The 26,182-nt window shown below is 37.8% G+C and overlaps 1 protein-coding gene and 2 long non-coding RNA genes across 4 annotated transcripts in view; 2 read left to right on the top strand and 1 right to left on the bottom strand.

Moving 5' to 3' along the window:
- LOC105284864 (UPF0489 protein C5orf22 homolog) overlaps window positions 1-10,651 on the top strand; it is a 513,796-nt gene extending 503,145 nt beyond the window's left edge. For both annotated transcript variants that reach the window (XM_026971933.1, XM_026971932.1), the window contains 2 exons: window positions 8,301-8,519; window positions 10,416-10,651. In XM_026971933.1, coding sequence (XP_026827734.1) covers window positions 8,301-8,519; window positions 10,416-10,551 — 355 coding nt within the window. In that variant the 3' untranslated portion in view covers window positions 10,552-10,651. The remainder of the gene's footprint in view (window positions 1-8,300; window positions 8,520-10,415) is intronic.
- Window positions 6,145-7,825, bottom strand: LOC105284859. The gene is made up of 2 exons (XR_894937.2): window positions 7,517-7,825; window positions 6,145-7,338 (listed from the first exon to the last, which is right to left on the bottom strand). It is a non-coding gene; the product is annotated as an uncharacterized LOC105284859 (long non-coding RNA).
- A 13,485-nt stretch (window positions 10,652-24,136) lies between the features above and the next one.
- Window positions 24,137-26,182, top strand: LOC105284865. The gene is made up of 2 exons (XR_002193696.1): window positions 24,137-25,913; window positions 26,042-26,182. It is a non-coding gene; the product is annotated as an uncharacterized LOC105284865 (long non-coding RNA).

Below are 26,182 nucleotides of genomic sequence, written 5' to 3'. Positions count from 1 at the left end.
GTAATGGACCCCTCGTGCAACCACCATCGGGATCCGTCTTCTTCAGGACTGTGCTCACAGAATGAATGGTAACGTCCCGAAATTTTCGCTCGTAAACGTAACAAGGCAATGTTATTTCATGATGTTTATCATACACACATTTCGCCATGATATCGGTATAATAATTTCATTATTTTCGACATCTGTGGTGCGAAGATGTGACCAAGAAAATTAGAAATGCACAGATTTATTTCACCTATAGACAACATTACATTTTTTATATCAATTGATCTTATTTCGAGAGCACAGGTACAAAGTAGTATAATGAACTAATTATATCAATAATTAGATAATGATATAGAAATTAAGTAAACAAACATATAAAATTTCTCACAGCGCTGTATGGAGGCCCGGATGTCGTACAGTTACGGTTCTGAGGCGTGCTTGTTATATTTCATTTGCATACTTAGTTGCGGCCGTGCCCGAGAATTCAAATCGTATACTACGCTTCACTAAAGCATCGCGAAAGATGAGACCCTTCGAGACAACAATATGTGGGTCCCTTCGGCCGTTCTCTTCGTTTTGTTATTTCTTTTTTCCGTGACACGTATGTGCGCGCACACACGAGAGCGAGAATTCTCTCTCGACATACGGGCCCGGCAATTCGTGCGAGGTCACGTCGCAATCGGGCCTGATACTCGCGGGAAGATGTAGAATCACATTTCATTGAGTAGTGCCCAATGTAGACTACATTAATTTTCCTCAACTTCGGCTCCGAGAGATGAGTAATTGTTCTTTATTTGTAAAGTAAATAAAGAAATGTGGCGGATATGAGCGTTCAAACAAAAACTAACCGCGAACCTGAATATTTTGCGCAACAAAAGAGATCAGGGAAGAAGCAAGAGTGAATATAAATATCCGGCCAGGACGTCGGAGACAAAACCGCTTCCGCCGTATCGCGGAAGAAAAGAAGCGAAAGAGCGGAGGACCGCTTCTCCACCCCTTTCCGTTCGAGTCACGGCCACCGCAGAGCACAAGGATAATTGCATTAATTTATTCCCGATCCGCCACAGAAATTCTAGATCCTTCGGGCTAATTACGTTATTAAAGGACTCGGCTGCCACCCCGTATCACCCCGCGGGATTACAATTCTCGATAAAATTCCTGGAGGAGCAAACCGCCCGGCCTCCCGCCGTGCACCGTCGCTCCTTGACACTATTAAATCGCGATTTGCACGAATCACGGTTCGTGCTGGTAGCTAAGACCACGTCGATGGTGAGTAATATTCAAGAGCTTTTTAAAACTGTTATTACGGCCGGTCTGTCTGACTTTTAAACCATAATTGACCGCGCGCGGTGCGACAATGAGGAGGTTCGTTAAGCTCCTCCAGAAACCGCTGATTGCAATTACGAGGCGAGCCGCTGATCGAAGAGCCGTCGCACTAATCGTTAATTTGGAAATCAGGAGCACTTTATATTCCGATAGACCAATTAAAACTTTTGTCTATTCGGTCGTTTCTGGATGATGTCGAGAAAAGTTGAATATTTTTCCGAGCTTGTTAGGTAATAATTAGGAAACGTGAAGCTTTGAAAAATAAATATATGCATGACACACATTGAATGAGCGATTTAATGATTGATCTTAATTCTAATGATTAATTTTGGAAGAGTAACTTAAAGATAATTTTGCTTTAAAATATATTTTAAAAGCACGGAATATTCGTTCATAATTCTAGCCATGTTAACAAAGATGTGAACGAGTAATAAATATCTCCGTTAACGAAAGTGAATTAATCAGACAGCGTGAGACCTACTTCCTGTTCTAGTTGACGTCGAATTTTCTTTTAAGACAGCTGATGCTGATACAGTAGCAGGGTCCAATTTGCATAAGGCCCCACAGAGAGAAAAAAGAGAGCAGGAGAGAAAGAGAGAGGGACTAACTTGATTATTTCACCTTTACAAGAGTAACGTCGCTCCCCTTGCCTGAGTAAAGCGCAAGTTTTATAATTAGGAAAGGCTGTTTTTATGTAAATCTGTAATGGTAGCTGAAACATGTCTCACGAATGTATCAACCGACATATCAGATTTCTTCGTGCATATATAACATATATAATCTCAATGAATATTCAGCTGTGCAACGAACAACTGCGCAACTGTGCCGACAAAGATATTGGGAATCTTTTTTGTAGACATTTCTTCTTTTAGCAATAAAGTTTTCCCTTATTTAATACTTTATCTTTATAATAACATTTTCTTGCGAAAGAAACAAGTCTTACATAATTTTCACACTTATTATTTATCAAGAAATAATTATTTTCGAATTAATTCTCACACAAGTTTAATAACAATCTAGATTAATTAGATATAATAATTATATTTTATCAGATGGTTCACAAAGCTCTGAACGAAGATAAAGGGAGCTAGTATGCAAAAAAGACGACGAGGTAAATGCATAGAGACAGAAAGGGACAGAAAAAAGAGAGGAAGAGACAGAGAGAGAGAGGCGTAACCTGGGAAGAAAAACGGTGGATAGAGCGGGATACATTAGAAACGGGTCACTGGGAATTTCTAATGAAGTGTGTGAACTTCGACCTGGTTTCGGCGCGTAACCTAATTAAATCCGGAACGCGTATGCAAATTTTCGCGCAGCGTGACACGCCACGCTGAAACCGACCCCCATCGTCTTATTCCCGTTCTCTTCTTTCGCGCCAACGTGTTAGTGTTAGCACACAAGCTGATCTTGCCTTCGCACGCACTTGCAATTGTATTCGATTTGTATTCAACCGTTAATTAATTAGAACTCTCCGTGGAGAAAGGTTCGGTTGAAATTCCGTTACAAAACGGGGACGTTTACACAAACGAACCAATAATTCACAAAGGAGTTAGAGTCCAATAGTCCAACCCTTTGGAGATCTTTAAAGCGCTACGATTTCTCGACTAAACTGTTATTTAAATAAAGTTGAATATCTATACCAAACAGGCAAACGTATTTATATATCTAATTTTTTTATTTAATTGAATTAAATATAAAAGTTTAGCATATGCATAGAGATTTTATGCAACACTTTTCTATGTCTATTTCACTTGAAGAATATCAAAATGATAAAACAATTTTTCTAATAAAATCTAATTAGTCTTCAAAGATTAATCCGATTCACATGTATCAGCAATTATGCAAAATATATTGAATCTGTTTTCTGAATTTCTCTGTATAAAAGGAGATTGTTTTTCGATGTTAATATATTTTCTAAAGAGATATGTTTTAATCCTTCCGTAAAAAATTAGACATTTTCAAAACCTGTGCACGCACAAAACAATTGTAGTGGAACAAGAGTGAGACCTATTTTTCACCATTTGTCACAATGTCAATGGTCTTTCCAATTTCTGCCACGACACATTGATAGTAACAGTGCAACCTGCCTGTCCCACAGCGCAGCTGAATGCATCCAATATCAACAATACATCCGAACCGTTCGATGGGGATGAATATCTATTGATTGGTGGTAAGGGACGGCCCCTTAGGATCATTTCTCAATGTAGACGCGTACCTGTTGCAACCTTACATCCCATTCTACCTGCGACTAGGTGCCAAATTATCGTGTTCCGAATAGCACGTGTCATAGGACAGGTACCCACATGACACCAACAGCGCGGTACAAGCTTTCAGTATCAGCAATGGGCACTACTAACTGATTCAGCACAATCTGTGCAGCTTCAAATCATTAGCTGAAAAATATTATTATGATTTGATCATTGGATTATCGTTTTCGATGATGAGAATTTTTGTTATAGCATATGAATAATGTGTACAAAATATATTAATATATATAGTACCTATGCGCTGTGATAGATTATTAAATCATCAATAGCATATACTTTTCGTATAATAGATAATTACAAATTATCTGTTTCATAACGTGACATTATATTTTTGTCTTTATCTTTCTTCACACTTTGTTATGATATAGCAGATGTATAATTCTTATATACAATCACATTATGAAAAAAGATAATCTAATATATAAAAACATAAATTTAACAGAAAATAAGACAAAGTTTCCGAATTAAATAAAAATAATCAAAGAAAAAGAAATCAATTTATTAAAAATGTATATAAAATATTATTTTTTATTTTCCAAAAACATGTTATATATTTATATAACTTTCATTATCGTTTCCATTTCATTGTCATCTCAGAACATATGGTAATAGATAACGGAAATTTCGGGTCACGCATAATGAACGTTTGCCTTCGATCACACGCGTGAACGCAGCTGGGTCTATATCCATTATAGATCGGTAACCTGATATCGATGCATTTTTCTAACGCTCGGCAAACATATATGTAAAATAAGTTCAGTTACACCAGGTCGGAAGAAAATTTGGACTCGGGAACGGTGATACGCTCATTATGCAGGATCGCTAAATAATAGGTGCAACATTCTTTCTTTATGCGACAAGCATTTATTTCCTTATAATTTTCCTGTCTCAAATTTAATAAATGACAATCAAAGAAAACTACATTAAAAAACTATATGAGCAGTATTTTAAATTGTGATAGATTAAAACAATTACTTTGATACTTTGCAATACTACAAATATTTCTTATAAATTTTCTAATAATTAACTCAATTAATATCGTACATTTAAAAAGTGTTCAATTAAAAAAATGACAATTTTTTTACAGTTATTAACAGATTCCATTATTTTAAATTGTGATACTTTTGTTAAGAAAGATTATGTTTTCTAAGAATAATATTATTGTTCTTATATTAAGATTGTTTTAAATATGAATTTAAGATATTTCTTAGTCAGACAGATGTAATAATATTTAAAAGATATACTTAAGACTCTCGCTATAAGAATAGACTATGAAAATACTGTCCTAACGCATTATATTATTATATTATTATGTTATTATATTTTATTCATTCATATTCATATTCAATGGCATCTAAAATTAAATATTAAACATTAAAAACATAATAAAAACATAATAGGCGTGTTATAAATTTCATATCGATCCTGCTTTCGATAAGATGAGATGTGCAAATCCACGGCGTTCTAATGAAACCTTAAAACATGGATCGAGTATCAGTCGCCTCGGGGAAATCCCGAGATGAATCGCGGAGACAGAAAAGAACGGAGGGGCCCCTCGCATCCGGGTACGTTCCTGTCCTGTCGCTCGTACGTCAACCCTTGTTGTTTTTTTTTACCGCGCTCTTAATAATTGATCATCTGATTACGATACATTATACCACCCTCCTCCCTCCCATCCCCCTCTCGCCCGTTTCTGCGTAGCGTACTGTCGAAGAGCATTATTCCTGCACCGGGAGAAGGAACACTGAAACCGATAGAGAGGAAGAGAGAAAAAGAGACAGAGGGTGGCAGCAGGCGAGAGAGGGAAACTTTTTCTTTCCGCCGCGCCCGGCGACGGACGACCATTTGCATATAGGTCCCCTTATCGACAAACACACCGGGGGCGCCCTTCGTAATGAGGGCCTCCTCCCTTCGTTCGACGTCTCTCTTTCCTTTATTTTTTCAATGTGGACCGCCATTGTCTGTTAACTCATTCGTCGGGATAGCGTGGACCAGTAGTATCTCGCTTCCTTCCTCGTTACTCCCGTCTCCCTCCTTCACTTTTTCTCTCTCTCTCTCTCTCTCTCTCTCTTTCTCTCTTGCTCATACTCCTTTTGCTCTCGTCATACGAGGGCGTTGGTTGTATTTAAAAAAAAAACGTAAGGGAAGGAAAGAGAGAGAAAGAGAGACGTGGTGGAAAACAACAAAACCAGTCGGTCACACGTCGAAAAATATGAATCATAGAGATAGAGACGGATACATTGGCAATAGTCCCTCGTGACATCTGCTTCCTAAAGTAAGCGCAAAAAAAAGAGCTTAAAGAGATCTCGCGAACGTCTTTGCCCGTATATACAATAATTGTATATAAGCCTAAAGTCAATGTGGCGCAATGTGTGGATCGCTCGATAACTTTGCACGTACGATTCTAGCATTGGTAATGAAAAACGAAAAAAAGAAATTTCATATACGTAACATTAATCATGATTATTTTTATTATTAATACTTATCAGAACATATAAATTTCCCATTACGAATTTAATATCAATGTCCTCCTCTGAAAAATGACAAGGATAATTATTATTTGTTAATCTTTCAATCTTTCCTTCCGTATATTTTACGTTCATTATCATACACCTGTCTACAATCAATCAGTTAATATACGAAGATGATTCCCATTCCTTTGAGCTTGATAGTTACTGCATTGTTACCTAACTGCCAGATTAATCTGCGGTAAGAATCACGAGCTAAAGTGATAGATACAAAGAAGCAGGCACACGTGTGTTCAGCCCGGGGGCAAGTGAGGCAGGTGCAACTTGAAGAGAATAATTAATATTCAGGTAGGAAAAAGTGGGGGCGAAAAAGACCAACGATGGCCTCTCTTGCAAGCAGTTGACGCGTTAGCGACCAAGGCGCGCCGTTTGCTTGTCACGCACCTGGTTCTGTAAAGAAAAAAAAGATGGAAAAGAAAGAACATCTCACCAATTACGACCATTATGGACGGGTGTTCATTTACCGTGATCACCTACCCCAGGACCGCTTAACTTAATTCGAAAATTATGCGCTCGGTCGTGCACCAGCGGTGAAATGATACAGCGTGGAGGATCTGCGTGTGTTTCCGTTATTAATACCAAAGGTGTCCCCTCTTCTTCCGGCGCGTGCATCAAGTTTTATGTAATCCGAGTCAGTCGCCCAGTGTTTCGTACCGTACCGTGTAAGCCGTCACCCCCGATTCTTTCTTATCGAAATACGTATCATGTCTCTTTCTAGCGAATGTTTCTTCTAATTTGCATTGAATGTAATAATTTATATTTCTCTGAATTTTCTCGTTATTTTTAAAAATGTAATCTTGGAAATTTTATAAAACGGATATTCCATTCGTAGTTTTTAAATTACGAATACTAAACGTCAGATGATACTTGAAAAATAAAATATATTTAAATAAATAAAATTTCGAAAAATGTCGAGCAAAGAATGAGTTTCCTGTATTTAATCGAATTTAATTTAATGAAATTTTTTAATATATGACCGAGAAAAAAGATATGATATCGCGACGCCCTACATGTCCACGGAACACCAATAGTGTTTATGATAAACGTCCAGACGAGTTTCGCAATACGCTTAAGCTGTCCTATACCACAAGGCAGGTTTATGTTGAGCCTATAGCGATTCCCGCATCGTCATCCTCGATGATATCATTATCGGTAATCTAAATAAAAACAGATGATCGACCCCTGCTTGTCAACGGAGGTATCGTCCGATCGTGCCGCGCCAGGAATTGCAGCTGCAGAAAACGAGGAAAACTTGTGATCAGATAAGAGTAAAAGCAGAGGGCGGTATAAAGGGGTCAGAGTAAGGGAGATAAAGAGCGCTCGCGGAGGAACAGAGAAGTACAAATTACGAGCACCCGGAACCGTTCTTGTAGCCGTGTTACATTCTCGTCGCGTGCCTTCAGGAAATACCTCAACTTTTGCAGCCACGTGCTATCGTTGAAGCATTATGAACTTGTTCGCCCTTGTCCTCCGCTTATCTTGATCCTTTATTGCGCGTCTGCGACGAAATTTGCAAATTATCTCCATAATTGTCCTTCTAAAAATAGTTTTTGTCTGTGAAAGTTTGTCGAAGAAATTTGTTCTTCTTATCGAAAATCTTTTGTAGTTATTTTTATTGCTCCAAAACTTAATAAAACCATGTTCGGTCTTATTAAATTAAATTAAATTAATCTTATTTTATTTATATTAATTTATATACTGAGAGAGAAAGATTTCTATCTCTATCTATTACAAAAAAGAATTGTTTTTGATTATTAATCAGCATTTAAAAAAAATATTATTCTCAATTAAATTCAATTAGAACGAATTAGTTTTAATTTAAATAAATCGATATTTAATATATCTTGTAAATATATTTTATAAAGCAGATATCAAATACACAAAGAATATTCAATAAGTTTAATAATTACAATTTGAAGAGATATTTAACACATTCGCTACTTCCTTCACAAATGTGTGAAGATCAGCATCACACTTATACGACAACGATTTCTCTTTTCATTTCATTTCTATAAAAGCAAGGAGAAGTTGAACTTTTCAATATCAAAAATAAAAAAGAAGTGAGGTGGAGTCTCGAGAAAAAAGTCTTTTAATCATTCGGTGGTAACGAACATGCTAAATTTCATAAAATCTCAAAGCGGCATTATTTAATTCTATAACGTAGTAATCATGCAAATGCCTTTTCAATTTTCAGATACGAAGCTGTGGAGCGAATTTTTCAAGAAGTCACTAGTGCCTACAGAGATCACGAAATCGATTGGATGCTGGTATATACTGCAGGTTGCACTATAGATAATACTACTTTACCTGAACACGTGACAGAACTTAGTGATCTTGATCGCTTAATCAACGGAACGTTCAGACTATTCTTAGCAGCTCTGCCTACACCTCCAACAATCGTCACTATAGCTAGGTAAGCCATTTTCGTCAACGAAAAGTTCATCCTGAAATTACATAAATTTAGTAGGTTAATAGATATCTTCCTTATACGTTATATGTAATATAATAAATAATAAAATAAATAATATAATAAATAAAAAATATATAATAAAAAATAAAACTAATACGAAAAAACATAAAAATTAATATACAACATAATATACAACATAATACAATAATACAGAATAAAAATTGCGGAAAACATGCAAAATAATAATAGTACTTTTTGACAAATGTAATTTTCTTGTCGTTGTGTAAATATATCTATAGATAAAAATGAAATGTTTTCTATATAATATTTCACGACTGTCATGTTTATGAGAAAAAACTACGCAAATTAATGAAAGAGCGAATCAGTATCCAAAGTTAAGCGTCACATTATGCTATCAAGTTATGTGTGACGTCCGGTTACTAATTGCATAAATAAGAAGTAATTGCGTAAAATTACGTATGCGATATATTGGGAATTGAGCGTGCGAGGGATACGCTGTGGTAAAGGGATACCTTTTAAAGATAAAGGGCCTAAAGAAAGTTGGTAATCATGTTGGATAACGCCTCACGATCATACTGCCAATTAAACGCTCGGATCGTACAAATTGAGCTTAATTTACGGTTCCAATGGACTAAAATTATATCGTCCCGCTTTTACACGCGTGAAACCGAAGCTCGCAATGTCGCAGATGGCGCGGAAGAAGATGCTGGGAGGGCACGAAATAAAGAAGAAGGGCGGCTTATAGAGACGACATGATGGGGCTGTCCAAGGGGTGGGTTCAGAATCGTGGGTATGCCACGTTAAGCCCCACCTCCAGATAGACAAAGATGGATTTCACATAGGGGCGCCAAAATCAAACCATATAACTTACGCGTATCATAACTAGATGTCCTTACCTTCGACTTCCCGAACTGATGCTCTATATAATAATATATTATTTATACTAATATACTATATAATTGCATACTACAAAATAGTAACAAGAATAGAAAATATGTATTTTTTGTCAGAAAATATTTCTTTTATACGTGCCATTGTTTTTAAATTAACTCTTTATGGCCACATATTTAATATATTTATCTTATATGTTTATATTTAATATAAATACTGGGATTATATAGTTAGTATATAATATAATATAATGAATGTGCGGCTTTATGTATTTACTTTTATATACATAGAAAAAGAGGAACAAGATACGAAATAATATTTCTTTTTTATTTGTACAAAAGATAAATGGCCGTAGGGTATATGGTCCATATTTCGTAATTGTTTACAAGAGTAAATAACTCTTATCATTTGCTTACATATCACAATAGCGTTTTTCTAGAATTAAATTTGTTGCAAAATGGCCTTAATCTAATCTATTATGAAGTAATCGTTTTTTTTTATTGGGATGAAATAATCGTAAATGAGCAGTATTTTAGTGCCATCTCGTGACTAATGCACGGAGATTCTACTTAAATTTCCGGCAGAGGCTGAAAAAAATCGATTCCACCCCATACTTCCACTGCTCGCTAGCCGAATCCCCACTGCGGCATATTAGTTTCCGGGGAAGACGCGAAAACGTTGTCGAATGTCATCTCTGAACAATTTACAGTCTTGCAGTTTGGTAAACAGCAATTAAACGATCAGAAACAGGAATTGACAAAAACATATAATGTATATTAATTATATTAATGAATATAACATAATTAATGAGTATAATGTATGTACATGTAATATATACATGTACATTACATTACATTATACATAAATATATTACTACAATTAAACATTACAAATTACAATGAAAAATTATACATTTTAATCCTGCGGACTAGACAGAGCTGTTGTTATAATCACATTCATGTATAAGTTATAACAATACTTTTACAGATCTAGCGAGGATGGTTACACTCCTCTGGAAAATGTTGACCAAATTCAAGATCATGTACTCGACCAACTTCGTGAACGCCTGGGACCAGAAATAGATGTTAAGTTAATCTATCAAGAAGAAGAAGAGAAACATTAAATAAATGAAAAAGATATGTCGTATAAGAAGGCATGCACTATTTGATTGTTTACATCTTTTAAATCACAATTCTTCTAATAAAAATATACTTATACAAACATATCATTTATGTAATTGATTATATACAGTGCTGGCAAAAAGTTCCGGAACGGTTAAAAATCTTGGAAAATAATGATTTAGTGGAAAAATGTTTCAAACAAAAAGTATAGGGCTTAAAAAAATCTATTAGATGATATATATTTGACCTTGGTATGACCTTGGAAAGCCCGGTCATGGTCAACATAAAAATCTTAAATGGAAACCCCTATTTTTTATTACATATTCTTGTAGCTTAGCTCGAGAGCTTTTCGAAAAGCTATAATAAATTTTTTTTCTCTTACGTCCTTTTTGACTTATAAGGCTTAAAGGTTACACAGTACCGCCGGCATTAGAATTATCCAAGGTGTACCGCGTGGAGGTTGCACGGTCGGATTTACACCTCTTTTGGTGCGCGCGCGCGCGCGCGTATGTGTGCGTGTAGGTGTGTGTGTGCGTGCGTGATGAGTGTGTGTGTGTTCTTCATAAAACTAACTTCACAAAAATAGTTTATACTCGTATGTACGAACAACGGCATTCATGCCGTCCGAGTACCCGTATGATCGCACACAACGATCGGGTCGCTTACACAATGCCGGTTGTAGGTGAGGTAAACACGAGCGAGCAAAATAGTTATCGAAACACCTCACCTATACGCGAGAAAGTTTATAAGTGACGCGCTTTCTTAGTATGCGTCACACGTATTTTCGGACGGCATTAATGCCGTTGTTCGTACATACGAGTATAAACTATTTTTGTGAAGTTAGTTTTATGAAGAACACACACACACTCATCACGCACGCACACACACACCTACACGCACACATACGCGCGCGCGCGCGCGCACCAAAAGAGGTGTAAATCCGACCGTGCAACCTCCACGCGGTACACCTTGGATAATTCTAATGCCGGCGGTACTGTGTAACCTTTAAGCCTTATAAGTCAAAAAGGACGTAAGAGAAAAAAAATTTATTATAGCTTTTCGAAAAGCTCTCGAGCTAAGCTACAAGAATATGTAATAAAAAATAGGGGTTTCCATTTAAGATTTTTATGTTGACCATGACCGGGCTTTCCAAGGTCATACCAAGGTCAAATATATATCATCTAATAGATTTTTTTAAGCCCTATACTTTTTGTTTGAAACATTTTTCCACTAAATCATTATTTTCCAAGATTTTTAACCGTTCCGGAACTTTTTGCCAGCACTGTATATTTATTCCTTCATATATTAATTTTCATAAAATTATTTAATCTGTTAATGTATTTTGAAACTTTAGTTCTAGAATCTCACATTAAGCAATTTATTAAAGAAGATAGACGATTTACAGTCGAAGACATTATTAAAATTGCAATGTTCATACCGGTACAGTTCATTCCATTATTCACACTGGAGCATTGTAAAACTTGCTCAAAATAAGTTTCGAGACAGTTGACGGACAGGCAGAAAGAAATCCCAGATCCTACGTGTGTCGGGAACTCGAGCAACGTTATTTACTTGATTACTTGATAACTGCTACTTTTTGGACAGCTTATGCATTTGAAGGTTCGAAGATCGTGGAACAGACACGAAGGAAAAGAAGAACGTGGCGAGTCGTTGATTTACATAAGATTGGTGCCACTGGTCCACTATGGGATGCAGGCACAATACCGATATGAAGATTGCCACGTTTCTCGTTTCGCATCAAAAATACTCCCCTCTCTGTTGCCGATCCTCTCGTTCCACCAGTCTCAGATTTGCATACCTTGGGCCAGTTTCCCACACGTCTCAACAGCTCCCGTCTTGTTCCTCGATCACCTCCTGTCTTACTTTGCATCTCTCGCTATCCCTCGTCCTTCCATCCTCCCTTCGTTCCGCGCAATCCTTTCAATCACCAACAGAGACAAAAACGCAGGAGTGCCCTAAAAAAACGGACGTCTTCCTTCTCCCACGACGACGACGATGACGACATTTCCGAACGAAACTGGCTCTAAGGACGCCTCTATTGTGGTATACGGTACAACGAGTTTCGGAATGGATCACGGAACCCACGGATGTGAGTTTTCTTTTGTACATACCTATTCAAAGCAATTAGCAGGAACAGAAGACACGAAAATTCGAGATGCGGTACAGTGTATGTACATCCTGATCTTAAGCCCGTTTTAGACTATGCAATATATTGCGCTAGATTATACACAAATATTCTGCAATATTTCTTGCTTGAAAAATCTTGTGCAATATATTATGCAATAGTCTAAAACGGGCTTTATATTGCTCTGAAAGTCGGTTAAGTGAGCAATTTCAATATCATCAGAATTTTATATTGTAAATGCACACGTATTGGGAAGTATGTACGACTCATTAGAAATATAACTGTCACGTATAACTTTCAATATACTAATTGATAATTTTGAACAATGATATAATGACAACACATCCATATCTTAAACTAGCGTCTAATAAGTCTAAAAAATTAAAAAGGTAAAAAAATATCAAATTTTGTTACTTATTTAATAATCTCTTTAATATGAAAAGAAAAGCTTAATGAAAATTTGTTCGTATCTTTTTTAGACAATTCCTACTTATTAGACGATTGTCGGTTTTAAGTCTGACGAGAAGCGATAACGGCAGAATAAACATTAAGCGAGCGGTGTAAATGCGGAAGTGCGGTCGCGACTAAGGGGTCGAACATTACAGAACAACCGCAAGACAGGAGAGGAAGAGAGAGAGAGAGAGAAAGTTTACGAGTTCGCCAGCCTCTGAAGTAATGATTGTCGTTAACCACCGCGCTGGGCCTCTCGCTCGAGCCGCAGCCGAGACTTTTGTATGCTAATGACAGGGTGGTCCGATTTCATCCTACGGTTGAAGTAAAAAATCTTGAAGGGTCAACGCACGCACACACGCACGCACGCACGCATGCCCATCGTTCGCTCGAATTGTAAGTCTCCCTCGAGCGCCATTGACCTCGAATTAAAAACGGGTGCGACCTTCCGTACCGCCGACTCCGATCTTCGCCCGGAAACTTTACAACGAGGCTCTCTCTCTATCTCTCTCCTCTCTCCCTCCCTTGCTTTGCAATGCAACACCTTTACTTATTTACTCTGCCTTTCCTTCTTCTCACAGACACGGAATCCTTCCAGATGGTGGATTTTATGAGGTGAAGAAAGGAAAGAATGCAGCAAGTATAAAAACAAATTGCAGCTCCAAATTGACTGCTTTCGACAATGTCTTTCTCTAAGAAACTTCTGTACGTCAAACTTATGTACTTCAAAAGCACGTCAAACTTATTATCATCATTAGATCATTAAAATTATTTTATTGCATTTAATCAACACTCTGCCAACCGTGCGAATTGCACTCGATTAAGCGCACGATAGTATGTCTCTTAAAGTTAAAGTTATGTACAAATTGTGTGTTGTATTACGATGCTTATCGTAATTTTAACTTTTCAATTGACTTGTTAATATTTTAAAGTTTCTAGTGTTACATATGTGAATATCGTTCTAGTACACAGAGATTCTTTATGATTCGTAATTTTCTCTTCTCTCTCACGGTCGTTCGCATTTCATTCATCCAGGTGACACCGTGTCAGTGGGTTCTAAGGGAATTATTCAAAACCAGCCCTGACTGGCAAAAGTGCAGCCGTCCCTGGAACCGTAATCCCATACCCGTATCTGATCTGCATAAAAGAGAAGAAAAAACGTTGCACGGGAAAAAAACAAAAGCGCGGTGGAAATTGCTCAATGAACTTTGCGAAATAAATCAGCATAAAGCGAAATCGTCATCAATACTGTTACTTAAAAATTACATTTCCAATAAGAAAATTGCATTGTTGAAAGGTTTTCTTGAGCTATCGAAGAAGCCAAAGGTGGACGGAGCATTTATGATTTCTTATACCTTCATATGTGTTTTCAATATTGTTCCTAACTATATTATAAATATTTTAATTATTATAAATAATTCATCTTTTTTCTAGATACAGTCAAACCGGAATTATCTTTATCTTATCTGAGATGCAGGCGCATATGTTTTATCTAGGTTATCTCAAGTTATCTAAACGCAGCACTGCGCGAATAACAATCAGAGCCTAGATAAAGAAAATCTGTAAAGTACCACGAGAAACAGAAACTACCTGCGTCCAGCGGTTGAACGTTAATTAAAAACCCGCGGTGACGCTTTCGGTTTTTGCCGTGGTCGAAGTTGGCGATCGAAGAAGCGCGATACGACTCTGCATCCCTTCGAGGAGCATACCCACCGATTATGCGCGTGACGAAAGAGATCTTTAAGCGAGTATGCTAATGCACGCGACATAATACGAGACCGATACGCCGAAGCAAAGCCAATTATGGCGCGGAGACCCACACTTCGTTTTGCACGTAGGCCGTCCTCGGAAAGTCTCTCTCTCTCTCTCTCTCTCTCTCTCTCTCTCTCTCTCTCTCTCTCTCTCTCTCTCTCTCTCTCTCTCTGTCGCTCGACAGAGTTGTACAAACGGCGAACGGGACGAGAGGAGAGGGTCGCATAGACAGCAGAGCATAGACGGAGGCCTGCATCGGTGGCCATTGTTCGAAAGTGCTATTTGTATTTATTTGGGCCTTTTGTTCGAGCGTTGAGATTCATTGGGCGGAAGGTGGGGTGAGAGAGAGAGAGAGAGAGAGAGAGAGAGCAGAGAGAGAGGAAAAGAGAAAGAGACGGAGAGAGAAACGAGAGAATTTATTCGGAGGACGGGGTAAAGGATGAAAGAGGTCCACTAGTCGTTACGAGACTACTCTACGTTTCGGTTGAAAAAAACCGCACAGCACAAGAGAGGAAGCTTCAGTCCCCGTCATCAGTGCGTTTACGTCGCGAGTACACAAAGCTGGTAGGAGGGTTAATTAAGTATCAAAAGTTATTTAACTTTCCCAATAATATTGTATAATAGTAACTCGAACTTTTTTCAAAAAAGAGAACATTGTGCGATTTGACTATATTTTCTTCGTATATTGCATGATTCGACTGATACGGATTATCGTTTACAACTATCGTCAGTTTCTTTTTTCTTTTTTCAAGAGTTCTTTTGAAACGTTGATAAATCGACGAAAGCTCCGCGCGCAAAAGAAGTAGCGATAATTGTTGGTGATAATCTTAGACATTTTATATAAAGACACTCTCTACCCCCATAATGTAAAGTTTTAAAAGTGCAAGTAGACCAAGTCACAGAAGGCTTGTTTTGTGAAAATTTAAGGTGAAGTTATCGCGGTGCCACGAAGATTACAACTACGATACGAGTGAGGGAACGATTAATCACGTGTAGTAAACCGACCAATAAACCGTTTGCGCTAAAAAACGATGTTTTCAGTGTTGTAATCTTCCTCTACCATCACACAAAGTAAATATCTTTCAATGTTCGTACAAAAATAAAAATATAAAATAAAAAAATAAAAAATCTTAAAATTCGCCTATTTGTATATATGTACAATACATAATTAGCATTTAACGTAGAGTCTGCTAATACGAAATACGCTAGTTGTAATTTTGCGTCATATTTTATAATTCTCTAAAGTCGTGAGTTTTGCAATCAAGAAGTTTTCGAGCTTCCCACGTAGTCAAGGTGGACCGACCGGTCGAACATCCAATTGCGAAAATGCGTTTGCCCCATCGGAGGGGAAACTTCGCATGCTCGTTGACGTGGTGTGTGCGACGGGATGGCCCGGTATATGCATGTGTGTGTGAATGCATCTCGTGCAACGGATGCAACTGCGAGCGGTCAGTAGCTCGCAAACCGAGTGACCGCTCTGTGCATCTCTTGTGTATGTTCTGAGATAAAAGTGATGCGCGAGGAGAGAAAAAAGGGAGGAATAGATGGTTTTTGTCGCGACGTGAACATTTTTAATTGCGTCTCGCTCGAAATGTTGGTCGAGTAAAAATTTATTAGATGCAGACGTGGCCCTACTGGACGTACAAATGTGAAAATAGTATACCTACGTTACACATCAAGTGTCGCAGTGGATATAAATTGAAATAGATAAAACGTTGAAATTAAATTAAATTACTGAAGAAGATGATAATTAATTTGATATTAAATGTGATGTTAATTGATTTGATTACACACTGTGATACCGTGTGTTTTCAAGGTAGTGACTTGGTCAGATAGCATGCGTAATATTCTCACTCACGTTTGTTATATTGAAAAATTGTGAAAGCCTGTTGCAAATGTTTGAATGTTCAATGAATTTGCGAAAAAAAGTAAATGAATGTAACATATATATACATATATATATATATATTATTATTATTATTATTATTATTATTATTATTACGGTATACATATAATAAGCAATAGATTTTATTATTATATAATGTACAAAATGTCTATTGTTAAGATAAAAATATTACTTTACAACATTTTTCTATATTAGTTTTACTTTCGAGTGCTAAATATGACAAATGTTTTCCCTATTTAGGAGTATTGACGCTTCTTTTTTATTGTACATTTCCCAATAATTTTTCAAATACACGAGGCTGTAAATGCGAATGTAAATTAATTTTTGGAGCGGAAGATTTAAAGGATGCACAAGACAACGCGAGCCATTATGACAGCCTCCTCGTGAACAGATTAAGAAACGAAACAAAAGTTACGCTATAAGTTTTAATAACACATAAATAAAGACGACGTTATAATAGAGTTTCCTCGCTACGAGTTTTTCCGGTTGAAAGATTTAATATGACGAATAGCGCGAAACGTTATAAATACTCTCTTGTAAATGCACAGCATGTTTGGCGGCGGTCTCATCTAAGAAAAAGGATGATAAAGTTTACATTTTTCTCCAATATATTGGAGAATTATAGGCCCTTATCAAATAAAGTTCTAAGTGACATGAATTGTATGCACGTGCATAGAAATTAAGTGCTTTTAATAATTACCGCATAATTATTTCGTACTTCAGTAATTATTTATTTATTTATTATATAGGACTTATTATATAGGATTATTATTATATAGGATTATATAGGAGTTTTGATTATTTTTATATATTATAAAAAATAAACATTTAACAGAATATTTATTTACTAATTGTTGCGTATGAGAGAGATTACTATACATGTACAGATTGAAGCGCTATTACATACATTCACATTTTACAGCAGCAAGTTTCTCATCGATTTTATTAGATAAATATTTAATATATAAAATAACTTTTATATTTCAATATATTGTCACCGATCAATGTCATATCATAATCCGCATGCAGACTATGATGCTGATAAGAAGAGTATACAGAAAGAAACCACGCTCGTTTTATCGTGTGGCCTGTCGCTGACGTGCGAGAACAGACCTCGCATAGCTTATTTTCTCGCTATCCGACGACACAGAGTCGTCTCTGGGAAACACCGACGAATTTTGTCGCGTGACGCGCATCGGGGCGCAAAAAACAAAAAAATGTCGCGAGCTACCACCGCGCCCCGCTTGCCACCTTTTTTATTCTTTATCCCGGCCGTCACGCCGTCCATGGCATTCAATCGCGCCTGGCAAAACTGCCAGAATTCATTCTCGATAAGAGAAAACGCGGGAGTCAGAGGGGACAGAAACAGCGGACAGGGGAGGAAGAGGAAAAAAGAGAGCGAACGGTCCGCGCCTCTAATACACGCGGGGGCGCGTGTAATTCCAAGGCCGCGCCATATTTTAACATCGTTCCAAGTTACATTATGTTTCAGCAAAATGGTCGGCGCACACGTGGCAGTGTGTCGCCGACGAGGAGGGTGGTTTATCTCAAACACACAATCCCACCTTCTCTCCCGCGTTTCAGTCTCCCCCCTTCGCTTCCTGGCGGCGGGGGAGAGACGACAGTCACGAGAGAGAGAGAGAGAGAGAGAGAGAAGAAGAAGAAGCGAAACGACGAGAGGGGAAGGTGGAGTGTTTGAGGGGCAGGATGGAGAGAAGGACGAGACGAGGACTTCGGTAACCAACCCCCACCCCATAACCGTCAGCCACCCCTTTCTCCTTTAGCTTTCGCGTCGTCTATATGGGAGGATGGCAAGCCGGCAACGGTACGCGAACTAACGACGTTCTTTCGTTTCTCGAGGAGACGGCACGGGAGGGTAAGCAGAGATAGCGAGTGGATAGACGGAAAAAATGAGAGAGGAGGAAGGCAAAAGCCGGGCGCGAACGGCGGTTCCTCTCTCGCGGCGCGAGATGGACGAGAAGGAGAAAGAGAAGAGACATCCAGAGGAACTGCGGCAGGTAATGATGTACCGCGGTAAATTTCCTGCGGAAAATTACACACAAATTCGACCCGCGGATTTGTCGCCGAAAGATAATCGTTTATCTTTTTCCTCAGCACGACTCGCTAGGATTAAACCGACGCGGCAACGCACTATTACTATTTGCGTTTCGTACCACGTTATGATTTCTATGATACATTGTACATACATATATTTTCTTCTTTCCTTCCTTGTTTTTTTATTCTTTTTTTGTAAAGAATGACGTGAACAATAAATTTAGCGTAAATCTTCAACAACTGTAACGTTACTTTAAAATTTGCATGAGAGAATACATTTTGCTGACTATATTTTTTTCAAAATTCACAATATGAAATTCTAAAAGATATATTTTAAAACGCAACGGACTTGCAAAATATTATATAATAACTCTATGGAGATAAAATTAAGACAATCATATTTTATTATTTTAATCATGATTGATCTTTGTCACATATCATATCAATAAAAAAACTAACAAAATAAAAACTCAGCATATGTTTCCTGGAGATCGCCCGATTAAAACTTGTCAATTTTAAGGGCGAGTCACAATTGACGAGAAAGAGTCCTCGAATAGGAAACAAGCCGTCGACTGTAGATTGGCGACCCTCTCCTGTAGCAATGCGTGTTCCACCACGGCGAAGAAAGTAGTCGATAATTTGTTTGGAGCCATTCTTTGCTCGTTTTACGAAAGGAGTACGCCGAATGAGACGAACTTTATATTGTTACGAAATCGAGTACCGCGTTCGGTGACTGCGGACAATTTCAAAGTTTTAATTTGAGTTTGCCGATTAATTGGGAACATTATGCCCCACCGACCAAACTTTCATCCGGCCACGCCAAATATCGTTCCCTCTCACATCACCGAATCTGTCGAGCCAAAGTATCCCTGAAATCTCAAAGCTCGAATTATCCAAACCTGTTCGTTTATTCTTAGTAAGCAATCTATCTAATTAAGCATTTGTTAAGAGAACAATATTAAGCTTATGCTTAACAGGAACACATGATTCGGCTTTTATCAATTTCGCAATTTTGGCAATTTTTCGTAAAATTAGGAGAGTTGGTAATATTATTTAATATCGATTATAAATAATATAAATAGTAATAGTAAACCTTTTAATGATGATGTATAAAAATATTGTAAAAGATACTTCTCACGGGTCTTCTTGGTCTTTCGCGACTGATTCCTGACCACAAAACGTAATTGATCAAGAGTAACTTTGACATCCTGGGATTAGCTTGCTGCATGAGAAATGCGTGTCGCCAATATTTTTACTGGTAACTTTAAATGCCTCGACAGAATTTACCTGTAGTTTCACTTGCGCCTACTACGAGGATTTCCCGCGACGAAAAAAGGCACATCCATTTGCCGTTCGCGGTAAGATCGCGAGTGAATCGATACAAGAGGTGGATGTGCAGGGTCCGACCAGGCCGATGGTACGCAGAGGGGGTGGAGAACGGGCGCTTTTTGAGGGAGATGTTTCGTTCGTTGGCAGTAGGTTTTACCCCACCCGAGAGATACCTCTCCCGCAGGATAATCTCCCTCTTTTTCTCCCTTTCCCTCTCTTTTTCTATCGCTCCCTATGCCTCTCCTTCTTTCGCATCGTTCTTTCTCTCTTCACGAAACTCGCTCGTGTTCGCCCTCGTCCACTCCTCTTCACCCTCCGCCATACCTCGCGTACGCTCGGCCGCGTACAACCCCCGCTCTGCCCTACCTTTCGTGACGTTAACGTCAGAAAAATGGGCTGGAGGGGCTGTAAAGACGTGGCGTGGGCAGTGACGCGTGTGCACGCAGGAAAACTCCTTATTTATATGCTTCATGCTACCAAGGCGAATCGATATCGCGCGTGAGTTCTCCTGTGCGGGGGACGCAGCAGCAGGAGGAAGACGAAGAAGAGAATACGCGCAGGATCTTTTCCGCCTTTTTCCAACAGCACTATCGGCGACTTTTGTTTGACAGCTAAATGACGCGGAAAATTCTTGCGTTTGGGTCAATCTGACCATGTTCATTCGAGCAATTTGCATACCATCCCTCTTTCTTATTATATATTACTTATTATATTATATATAATAATTGTATTATTAGATATTGCTACATATATTTTATTTTTATTATTATTTATTTATGAATAACTTGTTTTATCATTTCTCATTATTTATCTCACATCTTTCTGATCTTTCGGTGATTGTAAATGGGAAATTTTATATTTCCGGTGTGCTTATAATATGTACTTGACTGAGAACAATTTTTGATCATGACTCAACATGCTTCGTATATATCTGCCACTCACGACTTTCTCACTTATTTTCCGCGTCGTATGAAAAAGAATTAATTCTTCCATATGAACCGTCTCTAGAGAGAACATACTGGCGTATGAAGAAAGCTACGTGGTTCGCAACAGAGAAACACTTAACGCGGCAAACTGTGTTCGTTTCCTTGCAACGGAGCGCTCCGAGCTTTGCTCCAAGAATCTTTTCCATTATCTTGCGCTCCTCTTCTCCTGCATCAATGCATGACGTCATAAGTGAGAGGGAAGAACAGGAAAGGAGCGCAGCACAAAAACCAGGGATGAAAAGTCAAGAGGGAGAAACGCATGAAACGTTCGGTAGATGTGAGAGGGCGGCAAAAAACGGGTGGGAAGGGGGAAAGGTGGAGGAGGTAGGAGTCCACATCGGAAGGCGGATGAAAACGTAGTTGGTTCGTATCAGCATAATGTAGATACCAACTCCTTGCTTCTTCCGAGAGTTTCGAGGTTTCGAAAGGCGGGTGCCTCCGGAATACGGTCTGAGGGGTGAACGGGAGGACTGAGACAGGCGAAGGGGAGCGAGGAAGGGGGAGGAGGGGAGGGGGAGGAGGAGAGGTGGATGAAATTGAAATGGAACTACCCGAAGGAACAGACGGCCCCGCGGGTTTCCGAACCCGGCGAAAGATTAAAACGCGACCGAATGGATGCGAAGGAAAGTTTTACCCTGCTCCTGCCCTCCCCGCTCTAGTTCCCTCCCTGCACACCGCCGAACTATGACCCTTCACTGAACTGTAAGGTATCTGAAAGGTTTCCGCACGAGATACGGATACGTTTTTAAGACTACGTATAATGTGAGAGATACAGCCACCCTCTCGGGTAGAAAAGTCGCGAAAGACTATCGACTTATCGGTTAATCGACTACTAATCTGTCCCTAATCTGATGATGCTTTTCGCAATTATGCACACTTACAATTATCAAATTGAAAACTATAACGACATGAATATAATTTTGCTAAATGAAACGAAGAGATTTGTTATATCTCTATGTCCAAATCAGGAATAGAATAACATTTCGCGTGCGTGTTGAAAATAGATGCACAAAAAATTATCGAATGATGCATTATCCAATAATATATAATTAATAATAATGATCAATTTAAAATTGTATTAAAATTAATTATAGAATATTAATATAATGTAATTCTGATAATGCACAGTTAAACTGCAAAGTTGCAAACTAAAATGTTAGTAAATGTAAACGCGACGATATCTCGAGGTAGAGTTTTTTGAAGTAACCTGTCGCAATTGTTGAGTGTATATCATGGAAGATTTTAAATCACATGAGCATTATTACTGATTATTTAAGAGAAATTCCACGAAAATACGTACTCTCCTCTATAATTTCTTTCTCCTTACCTCTCTCGGTCCAACCTCTCATTTTTTCCGTGCTTGTCCAAGGAAGGCGAGCGCGTGGCGGTGTGAAATGAAATTAATTATGAGAACGTCTCAACAGGTGGGTGTAGGCGTCTTTAATCTCCCTCCTCCGTCCCGCTGCACCTCTTGGCTTCCACCTTTCTCTTTCTCTATATCGCTCTGCCAAAAGAAGCTCTCGTGCTGGAAAATGAGGTTCGATACTTTAGCCCATGTTCAGACTACGCTTAGCAAACGTGTTAAAAGTCTAATTAAGATATCAATATCTTTGCGTGAGTAGCAGTAACGCAATAATTACGTGATATTTTCTCCTGACACTATTGTTATCTTGCTGACAATGAATATGTCAGCAAAATAACAATAAAATTATGCATTTTTATTAAACATTAAGTGTTGTGATATAAAAAGCATTAGAAGAATAAAAAGTGATGTAATAAATTGAAAAATCTGTCGAGGATTGTTATCGGATGCTGCCTGTACCAGACAGATAAGTTCGCAGATACGCTTCACTCACCACTCTGGCATTACACATTTAACGGACTTGCGAATAGAAAAGCAGTAATTTGGAAAAAGCCGCGAAAGTCGCGAGGCGCCGCGATATAAAATCCAAACAGAATTATTTAACCGCCGGATCTCTCGTCGGCTGCTTCCCCTGTCTCTTACCCCATCCCTGATGACGCTTCTTGAAAACTTCAGCAAGGAAAAACAGCCTTTGTGTCTGCGCGCAGGGCGTCAAAGTTTTTACTTTGGCGAATGCATATATGTAGATTTATGCGGTCTTCCTCGCGTGCAAGCAAAAGGGGGCAATTCAAGAAAGCGCGGCGCCTGAAGCTTTCTCACGTTCGGGATTGCACCATCGTGAAAAGTCTATCTTTACCCTTACCGTCAAGGTGGGGCAAGGTGTTTAACGATGTGGATGGTGAAGAGGTGACACACATATCGATGGCCATTAATATTCGCGCAAAGGGATCGCGCCGTGGCACCGACCGTGCTAACTGTGTGTGTGTGTGGTAAAAGATATCAATGTTACGCATAATAATAGCAGCCCTTTCTCACGCGCGCGGAAGCACTCGATCTTTAGGCAAATTTATAGATCGTTGATACTCTGTCAATGTCCGAGATGGGCAAACAAACAGACCCTTAGCACTTACGTTGATGTAGTTTAATTAATCTTTTTTTAATCACATTTTATAATTATATATATAATTATAAAATGTATATATGTATATATATATATATATATATATATATATACACATATAGGATGTACACGCACATTAAAGAGAAATTGTTAATCAACAATTAATACTTTTCGAAAAACAAAATTTTTAACTTCAAAACGCGAAATGTATGATGAAATTTAATATTGTACTTTGAAATAAACATTGTTTCTGGCCCGAAAAGTAAAAGCAATATTTAAACATGATGATTTATATACTTATTTAATAATTTCATGATTACTTTCCCTAACTAATATATATCACTATATGTTATTATATTATATATTTAGATTCACAAATATTTAATTATTAATAGTATAGTTAATTCTATTTAGAAGCAAATTAAGTCACATAATTGACAAAAAATATTGATTTAAATAAAATTTAAAATAAAGTATTATTCTAAATAGAACTCACAATAAGGTAAAATAATATATATTTCCAGGATAAATGACCACACTAGAGAGAAGATCAATCTAATGATCACTTTAATTTCGCTACTGGTCGCACAGCTATGTTATCACTCAATCTGTGGTGTGCTTTAGCTGTGTTTGCAACGGGAAGTTTAACGTTTTGCAGAAAAACATCATAATTGTGAAAACATTTCCATTTTAAATTTTACTGCTTGCTGAAAATGTTTTCGTACATTATATTATTAAGCTATAAAAGAACTTCTGTCATTTAAAGCTCACAGTTTGTAAATGACGCGTAGTTGAGCTTTATCAGATAACAGTGCATCCTCTACATGAAAAAAGAAAAAAATTCTTTGCCCAATTTAATTCCTTGTATTTCCTGATACTCACAGTTCTTCTTCTGCCACCCCCATCGTTTTCACATCCTTTCTCTCCCTCTTTTTTTCTTCCCCTTCCTTTCTTTTTCTCGCATCCACCCACGATCAATAGTGTGTATTCTTGACGCGCACACATTGTACTCAAAGAGGATACAGACATGCGTATGATATGCTCGTAACTTCGGTAATTGGAAATAACTCCATTGCAAATTTCCTTGATAACTAGTTTTATAGTAATTTCAAATTGATTTGGATACATTTAATCGTGCAACAACGATTAAAGCAACAATGACATACTATGATACATATAATTACATGTTAGGTTTATGATGCTGAATGCATTTGGTAATCAGAGTAATTTCTCTTGTTAAAAATTGAATCAATTTTACCTCTATCAAAATTTAATTGAATTCTTATACACTTTTTACGCTTTCCGTAAAAATTTACTCACGGTTATTTTATGTACATATTGAAAATGTAGCACAAAGTTTTACATAAATAAGTTTATATTTCTGTTATTTTTTTCTGAGAGAAAACATGAAACATACAAAAGATTCATGGAAGATATTTTACTCTGTCGTCAGAGTAAAATAGAGATCTTTATTACTTTAATTTTTACTGCGTAATGTCGTCATTTCTACAAATCTACAATTATACTTTATCAGTTATTGTGATGTCATCGATATACATCATACATGTGCTCATACTGTATTTAATACTTTTAATAAATTATAAATTATAAATCGTCTCGATAAGGAGGGAAAAGTCGCGAATTTGAAACTACATTTCCCACAAATTATTTTACATTTTTCTGTTGCTCATACGCGGCCATTTCCCATCTCACATTAACGGTTATCCCAACCGATACCACGCAATTGCTACGATAACGATAACGACCATCCTCCATCTTGATTTAGGCTCGCTTTCTCGCTTGGACTCTTTCCTCTCTTAGCGAGCAAGTTTTTGCGGTGTTCCTTTCGCGCCCTCGAATACCAGTGATGAATGAATCTTGGCGAATCTCCAGAACGACGGGTAGAAAAAAGATATCCCAGCCCATGCAGGAATTACTCGAAGACGATGACATTGAGGGGCGGGAAGGAAGAGAGAAAAGGGCAGAAGAGGTGGGCCAATAGAAGAAATGGCAACACAAGCAGTTGAGGGTGGTTGGAGCCGAAGGGGGCGGAAGAAAAGTCTGCTGACGACGCCGGCATTTGGTATGATTGATCGAAGCCACTGTAGCTCAAGCAGATGATCGTTAATGATATCTATCGACGTTGAGAATCCCCGATCCATTATTAACGCTGTCATCAATAACATCTCTTCCGCGAAGTGCTTGTACTTTGGCGCGTCTTGAAATACGACATGAGAAACGCAGAGAGAATCATTAGGTAGGAGAAATGGCACTTTGGAAAATTACGCAAAATCGTTCCGGCAAATAGCGCTTTTCAGTGAAACAATGCATGTACATGTTTATCATGAAAGAAAATATTAAAATAATACTATCTTATGTTTTCAGAGAGTACATTTAAAGAGTAAAAAAAAGGAGTACATTTTTGGCAATTGAAAAAGAAGGAAAAAAAAAACTATGACCATCTATCCTGGATTTAATCTATGTAAATACAAATATTTAGATAATAATAAATATTCTGATACAAAA

This window comes from Ooceraea biroi, chromosome 8 (assembly GCF_003672135.1).
Source record: "Ooceraea biroi isolate clonal line C1 chromosome 8, Obir_v5.4, whole genome shotgun sequence".
Taxonomy (NCBI): Eukaryota; Metazoa; Arthropoda; class Insecta; order Hymenoptera; family Formicidae; genus Ooceraea; species Ooceraea biroi.
The sequence above is the reverse complement of the archived record's forward strand: the minus strand, read 5'-3'. Positions and strand labels throughout refer to the sequence as shown.